Source organism: Bombus terrestris, chromosome 6, assembly GCF_910591885.1.
Source record: "Bombus terrestris chromosome 6, iyBomTerr1.2, whole genome shotgun sequence".
In the NCBI taxonomy this organism is placed as follows: domain Eukaryota; kingdom Metazoa; phylum Arthropoda; class Insecta; order Hymenoptera; family Apidae; genus Bombus; species Bombus terrestris.
In genome coordinates, this window is record NC_063274.1 from 2,064,372 (window position 1) to 2,075,936 (window position 11,565).

Consider the following 11,565-nt stretch of genomic DNA (forward strand, 5'->3'; position numbering starts at 1 on the left):
TAAGATAACAGATTAATTTAATATTAATGAACATAACGCTTATAGATCAAGGTAAAATTTTACATATTTTAATATTATTTTTTTATATACATATCACGTTGTTACATACAAACGATAATTTTTTCTACTCTTCTACCCATCTTTTTATCCATATTTCTTTAATGTTATACATTTTTAAAATTTTAAACTTATTTGCCGTGATGAATTTTTATCCGCGCTGGCTTTTAAATTATTAAAACTTCCAGCCGAAGAAAATAAACGCGAATGAAGTGAAAGATATAAAATTGTTTCGTAAAATTTTAATGTAAAATGAATAAAAAATATTGACCAAAAAGAAGACTTCTCTGAGAATAAATCTGTGGAAACATCATATAAAAACTCATAAATTATTTTGTACAAATTAATTTATTAAAATGATCGGAATCTTGTACAGAATACTTACGGATATAAATCGTATATGATTTAAGGTGAGCAAAGATTTTAACAGCTCCTATCAATTTTTCCAGCGGTTATAACATTTTGCCACCAGGAAGCAGACTTCTTCAACATTCGTGGTCTCTGTGGATCTTTGAAGTCGACAGAGACGATACCAAAATGTTCGCTAGAAATTATAATACGTACTATTAGTCGTTTCCATTGGCATGAATATCCTATAAGTTTTCAAAAAAGATATTTTGCAACATATAAAGTGCAAATCGCTCAGGATACTTGGCTTCTGTATTTGTAAATATTAATATGTAGATCTGTATCTTTTATTTAAATCTGTATTTACTGTGTTTTGATAATTAATTAATTTAAAAAAAAATGAATAAATTGACGATGTTAATTTTATATCTACGGTTCTAGACTATTTTATGATGTAAAAAAATCACTGTACTCTCATGTTAATTTCGTGATCGCTTACCTGTATCCCCTGTCCCATTCGAAATTATCCAGAAGCGACCATAAAATATATCCTTTTACGTTCACACCATCAACGTGAATGGCCAGAAGCATCTGTCTTAAGTATTCGCGATAGTAGTAGATTCTGTCGTCGTCGTTGAGTGTTCCGTGGTCGGAAACACCGTTTTCAGTGATATAAATCGGCGGGTTGCCGTAGTTTTTCGCCAACTGACGGAGAATAAATCGGAAACCTTCAGGTACAACCTGAAACATGTAACAAACGATTACTGTAACACGCGTTCTATGAATTAATTATTTCCGTGACATATAAGTAACATATGAATAAGCACGTATGTTTGTTTATTAAATTTATCTTAATTTGCACAAAGAAATGTTTACAATTACTAAATTACATGTCGTCTCCTATTACGACAGAAATATAATTACATATATTTATCTATTTCCATCATACCATTATAATCATAATAATTTATGTGTATTACGCATATTTATATTAATATAATTATTGGTAATTTTTCTGCTAAGAATATAACTATTATCTCGTATAAAGAAAAAGTGTTATTAAAACATACTGTTAAAATATTATTTCTAAAATATTCCATTTTCCTATAGAACGAAAGATACAGGACGAAGAAAAATTTCAAGTAAAATTTTCCAGTAGAATTTAAAAAGTTTAAATCGTATCTAATTAAATTTTCTCTCGTAACTCTCGACCAATCTTTATTGCTTTCTCGTATAATATACAATACGATAGAAAATCGCAATTATAAAGTTCGAATATTAAGAATCTTTTCTTTAATAATTCATTCAAACTCCTTTTATTTATTTATTTTTCTTCTTTATTATTTTCTCTATCAAAAGAAATTAAGATCGTTTTCTTTAACTACTCAAGTTCCAAACTCAAGACTCAAATGTAAAAAGAATACCTTCAACCAGTCAGTAGCTGATGATTTCCAGGAATCATCGACAGTCTCTTTCACTCCTTGGTCATTTTCTTGGGATGGTATACGTCCCATAGTACCAGCTGTAACTAGCCTGGAGGTGTAATGATTTACAGCCATAAAGTCTGAGGCTCCACTGTAGCAATAAAAATAATATTAGATATAATTACTGATAATAGATGTTTGTTTTGCCGTACACTCCAATTTCGCTTCAAAAAGAATAAAACAATTCAATACTTTATATATTTGATCCACTTTGCATCAAACGTGGGTAGACGAGATCTCTCGTAACCTTGCTCCGCGCTCTTGTTGGCCACCAATTCTTTCATCACAAGTGGATAATCGCCCTCCTTGGAGTATATCGGGTGCATGCTCCAACCAACGTTGAATTGAAAAGACGTTTCCGCAGCATCGGCAGACTCAGGATTTTTCGGCATATAGGCGCTTAAATTGATCAAAACACCAACTTGGCCCTTATATTTCTCCTTAAATTCACTCTCGTAGATCCTATAGGCTCTGGCGTGCGATTTCAACACGTTATGCATGCACAAGTATTCGCCGAATCCATGTAGAGTTTTACCAGGAGCGTGTATACCAAGACTGTAACCATTTTTACAAACAGCGATGGGCTCGTTTATCGGGATGAATTTCTTCACTTTCGATCCATATTCGCGGAATACGACTCTCGCGAAATCGCCGAACCAGTCGACTATTTCACTGTTCGTCCAGCCTCCCATGTCTTCAAAAACTTGCGGATGATCCCAATGGTAAATGGTCAATATTGGTTCGATGTTGTTTGCTATGAGCTCGTTGATCACATTATGATAGTACTGGACGCCATCCTTGCTGATGTTGTTCGAGAAACCCGTCGGCAGGATTCGTGTCCAGCTCACGGAGAAACGATACGAATTGAACTGTTGAAATGTAAGAAGAAAATTAGCTGGTTTTGTTACTATCTACATATATCGGCAGTTTTGATGATCAAATAGCAGTGGTGACTGGTATTTCGATCCCGAATTTCATGAGTCTAGCAGTCACGAATACATGGGTTCTGGTTTTCCATGGACCTAATTGGGTTGTTAAAATAGTAAAGTCTAAGTTAGGAGATTTATTTGTGTAAAAGGGATACGTAGTTACGTGAAGATTTATAAGAGTTCTTTTGATCTGAATTTTGACGCGAATCAAAGCAGTCTTGAAATAAATTGGACACTACATGAGAGGCTACGATAGAAGTTTGATAGAATCAATGTCATTAATTTAGATTATTCAATTTATTACGATACTTCTATTGTGCTAAATGTAGAGAAGTTCGAGTCGTATTGAATTGTGTTAAATTATACTGGAAACTGAAACGTGTCACTCGACAGTGAAGCTTTTTAAATCGAGCAACAACTGGCACGTACCGAGCAACTCCGTTGCTTAGAAGTGATGTTTCGACATATGTAATTCCGTGTAAGTTGAGTGAATTACGTACAGCAAATTCGCGTATAATTTCAAAGGAGGAGGTTTCATTCTTTTCCTATAATATTCAACAATTACAACACGTATCCGGTATAATTGATTGCTATCAAGAGTTACCATTTTGTTGCACATTGTTATAAAATTACCTACTTATCTACTTACGCTTTCAATCTGATCAGAATACAAAATGCCTATAAATAAATAAATAGTAAAAAATGTTATTATTATATACATATACAGCACTTATTATATTGATTCTACTGAATTTACTGAATAAATCCATTATTCATGACATGTTATGATATATATCTGCACAATTAAGTTAAGAAATAAATTTAACCAATTATATCACCAATAGTTTTATAAAATGATACACATTATTAACTAATAGAACATGCAAATAAAGATACAAAGGATCAAAGGAAACAGTTTAACTCAAAGCTACAGGACTGCAAGTAGAATAAGCATCTTAGAGACTATAGTAAACAACGCATTTGTACAAAAATGAAGAGCAAAAATAAAAATACCACTGCTATTAGCAGCGTATTACGATATATTTACCCCAAGCTTCTTCAGAATAGCAATATCCTCCTTGTATTGATAATAAGAGTTTGTAGCAACATCTCCCGTGTCGTTGTTGTAAACGCGGCCTGTACCATCATGAACGTATCGATCCCAAGTACTTTCTCCTTTATCTACGTTTTCAGCGTGAAAGGAAAATTATTTGAAAAATTCACAGATTTGGAAGTCGATTAAAATTTGATCAACCTACCGCTCACATTCCAGGCACCTTCTACTTGATATGCGGCTGTCGCAGCTCCAAAGAGGAAATTGGGCGGGAATTTCAAATATTCGTCCTTATCTTCTGCGTCTTCTGCGCATGCAGAGCTAAAACAGAAGGAACATTTAAAAAATGATCGATGATTGAACGAGCAATCTCCGTTTGAAAAACTGTATCGAATCGATCGTTGAAGAGTCGATCGTCACGATTGTAAATGGAAAATTTATTTATTTACTGAATCTTCAGTAACGTAAAAGTGTTGAATGTCAATTCTTTGAAACATAGCCAAGTGTAAAGCAGAGAAAAATGTAAATAAAATCGTTTGTTTAAAAGTACAGATTATGAAAATATCGATTAATAGAACGATTGATCATCGAAACATTGATTAATGGAAAATTTGAGAGTAGCCATTCGTAAGAAAGATTAAAAAATAAAAATTGGAACTGAGAAAAATTTGATATATTTTCACTTAAAAACTTTGTTTCTGCTTAACATGAATTTAACATAAATATTGGACAAATTTTCTTAAAGAAGAATAGAAGATTAAGTACTCACATTGCAAGTAGAAGAAGAATGGTGGATCCCAGCGAGAGCGTGGCCGACATGTTTGCTTGAAAACTATAAATGCATTCACAATTCTTACAGCTCGTTTATATATATATAACACGTTGCTTGCAAATGTTATCGACTCTTATTGATAATACACACACTCTGCATTCAAGCTGATATATTCAACCAATTGATTTGAGTTTAATCTTATCAATATCTTCACATAATTTCGATATCTAAATGATCTTCATATTATTTTTTAAACAATTTCTTATCAATTTACTTTATTTTATCATCCTTTGAAACATTTTATATCTTTTTAATAATAACATTTGTAATACTATAAAACACTTCCAGACACATACATATATATTTTCTCCGATACACTTCTACATAAACATATTTGCTCTTTGTTTAAAAAATAAACAAACTATATATATATATTTGGACAACTTATATTAAACTACGAATATTGAAACAGACTATGAATTTTTATGCATGCAAAGTATAGTACTCATACTAATATTTAACATCTTGTTATCAACATAAATTTACCAGTAACTTTAACCAGTAACTGGCGTTTCTTTGGCAAAAATTTTCAAGTTCGTAAACTTGACGTAAAAGATCAATTTGCGTGTGACACTAACGTGGTGTCACAAGACACTAACATTTGGCCTGCGTTTGTTTATACATACGTTGATAGCCACCGGACGTGAAGGTGTTACGTAAGTGAGAGACATGACAGATAGAAACAAGACAAACGGATGCATTTAAGAGGCATTCGCCGAAACGCGTCGTTTCTCCGTTCGAAATACCTCGAGAAAAATCATTCCAGCGGGTAATACGTATCCTGACAGGTAATCTCCGCGAAACATTCGGCTATAAGGTTATATAAGCTGGATAGAAAAATACGCGTGGAGGTACGAAAACTTTGTTGCCGCGAAGATACCACCTACCGCCTCCCTTTCTCCGTTCTCCATTCTGTTTCTCGATATCCCGATACGAAATACGTTGTAGGTTCGCCGTGCCGTGCACAGGAGACGCAGCTTTACGGCAGTTTGCAAAGAAAGTGGATCACAGGGTATTCTCTTCGGCAGAGGATAGGCAACATTATACGAGCGACAGACGCGTATCGCTGGAAGAAATCGGGTCCGCCGTAATTCCGTCATACGAACGACAGTCATTCGAAGGTTGCAGCACGTGAATACGGTCTGCACGTGATCGAGATATACGCAATCAACGTCGAGGGCGGGTAATTTTTTCTCTAGTTAAATAGATGAGTGTCGTCGATTATCTTTACAAGTTTCGAGTGCTCGACAAGCTTTTGTGACATGTTATATTTTTGTGTCAGGCTGTGATAAAATGACAAGGAACATATAAAAGGAATAACTTTACGAATGAGATATTTGGAAATTAAACTGATCGGTACCATTTTTCCAACAGTATCTTAATTTTTGTATTGGAATACATATGATTAGTGATCGGTATATATTTAATTCTTTCAATTGCTTGATCCTGCCCCTTCCCCTTCTCGTTATTCGCAAATTATTAATAGTTTTATTAATAGTTCACGTGCATTTACATTTTCGCGAATATAACTAGAGAAATACAACGTAAGTAGAAATGTATCCCACCTAGTGAACATAAGGTTCACTACAGCACAGCTATTATAGGTACTTCGGATATTCTATATATTATACTTAAGAATGGTATGGGGAACTGAATGATAGAAAAATGCACGAAATTCGCATAGTATGCAGAACTATAGGAGCGTTCTTAAATTTTCTTTCGTGGAAGAAACTTTATTACATAAATAATTGTTCAATACTGTATCAAACATGATAATCATATTACCATAAAATATACGAATTCGTAGGTTTGGATCGTTTTATAGCTATGAGACGTAGTCTTATACTCGTAAGATACTCGCTACAATGTATTGAGTCGGCAACTAAAAGGTTGCGGATTTTGTCAATACCACCTAATGGCAAAGTCCGCAATCACTTAGTTGCCAACCCAATAATATCAGATGGCGATCGAACTTATTACACAATTTAATATAATAGATGGCCCTTTTTCAAATTTCTTTCTTAGCACATCGCGAAACAGTTGAATTTTATTGATAAAATAAATCTCACCGTAATTCGATGAAAACCTGTTACATTTATTAGAGTAACTGACGTTTTGTTAAAATCTTCTCCTCCACAACGGGAGGATTTTCGTCTGATGTTACCGGCGGCGTCTCGATGCCGCTAGAGGAAACGCGATGGAATTTTCTGCGCTGACGTACACCTCCGACCTTCTTAATTGAAATATGATTAAGAAATGTTGCCGCGGCAGCCAGAGCTTTCTCATTTTGTTAATTGTCTCAGCTAATTCACCTCTTTCTTGCGGATAATGCGATAAAAACGTTTTCGTCGCGTTTCGGGTCAACACAGAGAAATGTTCGATAGATAAAGTGCTGCCGATTGGCTATGTACGTGTACACGATTCTTTGAACTCGTGAAACTTTCAGATAGAATTCTACGATACCCTTTTCTTTCGCAACTCGATTGTGGCAAGAAATTGACCGTGGAAAAGTTTTAAAGAGGCTCGATGGTAACAGAGTACGAATAATTAGAGCGTTGAACGCATCGAGCGTTGATTAAAAGTGCTTCTTACCGATACAACGTTAAATTGCGAAGAAGCGGTAAAATCTTCGTATATGACTTTTGTGGTAGATTTACTAGGAAAATGACGCAGAGAAAAGTTGAATATTATAAGTTACTAGTAAAAGAATTGTTTGTTGATATACATATTAGATCGCGGATTACTTTCACAACGCAGCAGGAATTATTGATTATTTGAAATTATTGGAATTTTATTGTATTACTGATATCCGAATGTAAATTATGTCGATATTATATTTGGAAAATTGTTTTTTATGAATAACCGCTGAATAATTTAAAGAACGTAAAACCACGCGTATATTATCGAAATTTTTGTTATTAAAATAATAAAAATTTCGAAGTGACGCGGCAAATAAGATATTTAATTCATTGGCTGAGGATAATAAACAAAATGATATATTCGTTGCTGATTAAATAAATCTAACGCGTAGAAATTTATTAGCGAATCAGGTACTTTAACTCCATGATAGAAATAATTAATCGAACAATCAAGAAATTAATCTCTGACAATAAATTTGAATATAACATTTTTGTCTAACTGATTAAACCTTTCTATAAGGTTTAGATAACCTTCGTACAAAATATCCTAACAAGTAACTACAAGTTTTACCCTGTTCCACTCATCCGTTATCATTTATTAATTGATACACTGACCAACATGAAGTAAAAATTAGGTAATTTTATGTGTATTGCGATAACGAGGTACGATGTTGTAAGTGCTGTACGTATTATCGCGTTGCTTGGACAAATGATCGAACTTGAAGATAACATTAATCCTGGCTTTATTTCTCGATCACCGTACGCATTGATTGTACTCGAAATTGCACTTATCGTAGGCCAATACGTTCGTATAGGACAGCAAAACTGTATTCTATGTCGTCGTTGAATTTATGTTTACGTATCCTCTATACATACTGTTCAATCGAAAATTTATATCGAACAAATCACGCGAGCACGATTGATAGAATGACGAAAATGATAAATCGAATAAACGAGAAGGATAAATCAAATAAATGTGGAAAACGAAATGGGACAGAGTTGAAACGAAATAGAACTGTCGTTGAATGATTAAAAGTAAAATAGATGTCACAATACCACGTTGCAACCACAGCAGATACATTCGTTGTATATTACGACGCTGAATATTTGAAGTAACTTTTAAAGAGTATCACCGCTTCCATGCCACGAGACTTTCAGTAGAATTCGTAGACCGTAACATTTTTAGGAAGAAAAATTATTAATGCACCAGTAAGTTTATCTAAAGTTAGTGAAATATAAAGTTTTTCCAAGTTATTCGAGTTTTTAAAAGAAAATTCCGCTGTTAAAGCGTATTTCAAAAGGGTGCTTCTGCATTTTCTGTCTACCCTTTCTTCCCTAATAATAAAAATATTCGTAAACGTTATCGTATAAAAAGCTGAATCGATTCCTTACGCAATTATAACATAATCACGATTATGTGTTTCGAAATAATATATTACAAGAACACAATTCCCCCTTTTTCGTAGATTTCATTTTACTAGATGCAACCGTCTATTTTCCTTCCTATAAATCTTCCTATTGAATATTTTTCGAAAATAAATTCATTTTTCTCTCCTCGTGAATCACTTTTCAGAGTCCAAAAATCTTAAGATGTATTTTTGTTTAAAATCTATTGCTAAAACCTAGATACACATATAGTAAAAGCACGTCTAAAGAAAAAGAATTGCAGATATACTAATATGTATTCTAACGAGAAAACATGAGTCGTAGTTAGGTATTTTGCGATTTATAGCCATGATATAAAAAATCAAGAGAGATTGCTTGCATCTTATCGACATATTCAATGTCGACTAACACGCTGCCTGCTTCGCTTTGTGTCTTGAAAGCACATCCATCAACTGTGGATTATTATTCATTTATGAGACATTTAAAAGTGCAAAATTACACAGAATTCACATAATACGAAAGAATGCCTAAAATATCTAAAGTATAGCGATTCCTATAATATTTCGTAGGTGGTTGAATCTTCTACCGAGATACTATCTTTCAGGTGACCGATTAGTATTATTTATTATAAACTTGGCTTATACAACTGCACATCAAATTCAGAAATCGATTTACATTTACTAGCTTTTCGTTCTTTGATTATTTACATATTAAAGTAAGAAATATTTTTCATTCGTAATACCTTTTGGTGTTTCAAAGATTTTCACAAAATTTGATAATCGATGGTGATTAACAAATAATCGCTTCTAACGTAAAATCACGAAACCGCAATTTCTTATGAAACAGTTCACAATAACGTACATTTTTTAGTACAAGTAGACACTCGAGACTGGACGGTATTACCGAGAAACTAAAACTAAACAATCTCTCCTTGAGGCTCTACTTATATGGATATCTACATATGTATGAATATACGTGTCTCTCTCACTGGCGCACGCTGACAGAACAATTCTTTAGTGGAAATTGCCTGACAAAGATTATATTCTGTTAAATTTTCAATAGTTCCTCCCTGGTAAAGGAAACTATGACTCAGTAATTTCTAATATACATACATATCACCTCCTTTCCGACGATATGTTTTGCAAAAACAGTTAAAAATAGTTAAAAATACCGATACAGTATGCTACTATACGTCACGCAGTAAATATATATTTCATACTGTAATATATTGCATATACATTGTGATAATTGAAATGAATTAGAAATAATGCAAGTATATGATTCTATCTAAAAATATATGTTGAAATAAGAATTTGAAAGATGAGAATTCTATGAAAAAACTTAAATAAATATATTAAATTATTTAACATATTTCTAACAAATTTCGAAAGTAAATCTCGAACGAAGAAGATGAGATTGAAGAGGCTGTAAATTTTATCAGTAGAAATCAGTGTTATATAGTGTACAAAATACTATTAATATTCTCGACAGGGTTGTAAAATGTATGTAGATATACAAGTGCGTGAGTGATTTCCAATGAATAATTTAACATGCAATGCCCGACAAGATCGTGCGGTATTATACATACCTTGTAATGAACAGGAATTTTATTTGTATCGATCATAACATTTAGTGGCTATCCGTACGTGTAAAAGCTGACGTTCGATCGGCATCTGATTTTCTGTATTATCGAGTTCCTCAATATATATACCACGAATATTCCGTGGAGAATTCCCGGAGATACGAAAATTGGGAATTTTTATAGTTTCAATTTATCAGTAAACAGAATAAAAGTTTATATCTAATCTGACGAAATCTATTAATCTGAAAAAAAAAACATGTATGTCCGAAATGATGACTCCGTTCAACATGAGTTTCGTGATAACTACATTTATAAGATTATACCGTTCTATCTTTTATTTACGATAATTCATTTTAAGAACAACATTTTAAGAACTTTATAAAATACACGTCTAGTATTAAACAAGAAACGTTTAATTAGTCACTAGTTTAATCTGCCATACAAATATTGTATTAAACTCTACTTCAGTAATTTTTCATTGCAATTACAATAAAATGTACTTACATAATAGTATCATAAATCCTGACCATAATAAAAATAATTTTATGTAGCAGTTACATTAAAAGGACGAGTAATCTTTTAATACCTTTTAGTCGCATGCTACGTTACAGCACAAAAATTCTCCAAATGGCCATTTTTAGCTTGCACAAGCTACTTCCTCCAACCATTTAGTTATTTATCTATTGTTATACGTCTGATTTTTATACTTTACACGATTTTACTTTACGACGATCGGCTTTCTCCCAAAGCATTGCTGCTTTAGTCATCAAATTTCTGTGTTATCAAATTAGTCAGATAATTGTCCGAAAAATCTTCCACGACTAAGGATACTCAGCCTCTCATACGCGACAATCATTTCTAAGGTCGATCTAAAGAATCTCTTTACAACACCCAAATTACATCTTTCATCTCCAACAAACGCGTCATCTTCCTCCTTTTTCTCTCAAAGAACGCTAATTTACCCAAACCTCGTATTCTCGTTGATTGAAATCGAAATCCGCTTAAAAACCAACCCTCTAAGAAACCAAAGGAACGGCAGGGGTCGAGGTTCATCGTGACCGGAAAAAGCTAACGGCGGAAAAGAGACGAGAAAGCATGCATCGGAAGCTGTCTCGCCCTCGGCAGCTTTCCATTCTTTGTCCAGAACTCGAGCCAGTAAGTAGTAGCTGCTTGTGTACGAGTCAAGGATGTGCGTCAGAGGGTGGACAGAAGCCCTGTGTTACGACGAAAGGGCGGAAAGGCGGAGGCGGTGGA

The 11,565-nt window shown here is 33.5% G+C and overlaps 1 protein-coding gene across 1 annotated transcript; it reads right to left on the reverse strand.

The window, feature by feature from the left end:
* On the reverse strand, positions 1–9,652 carry LOC100647759 (myrosinase 1). Its single transcript, XM_012319413.3, has 9 exons — positions 9,472–9,652; positions 4,642–4,704; positions 4,078–4,193; positions 3,867–4,000; positions 2,082–2,758; positions 1,830–1,980; positions 905–1,146; positions 443–601; positions 1–356 (listed from the first exon to the last, which is right to left on the reverse strand). Exons 2-8 carry the CDS (start codon positions 4,689–4,691, stop codon positions 481–483), a joined length of 1,491 nt encoding a protein of 496 aa, XP_012174803.2. The 5' UTR covers positions 4,692–4,704; positions 9,472–9,652; the 3' UTR covers positions 1–356; positions 443–480.
* Between the last annotated feature and the right edge of the window lie 1,913 nt (positions 9,653–11,565).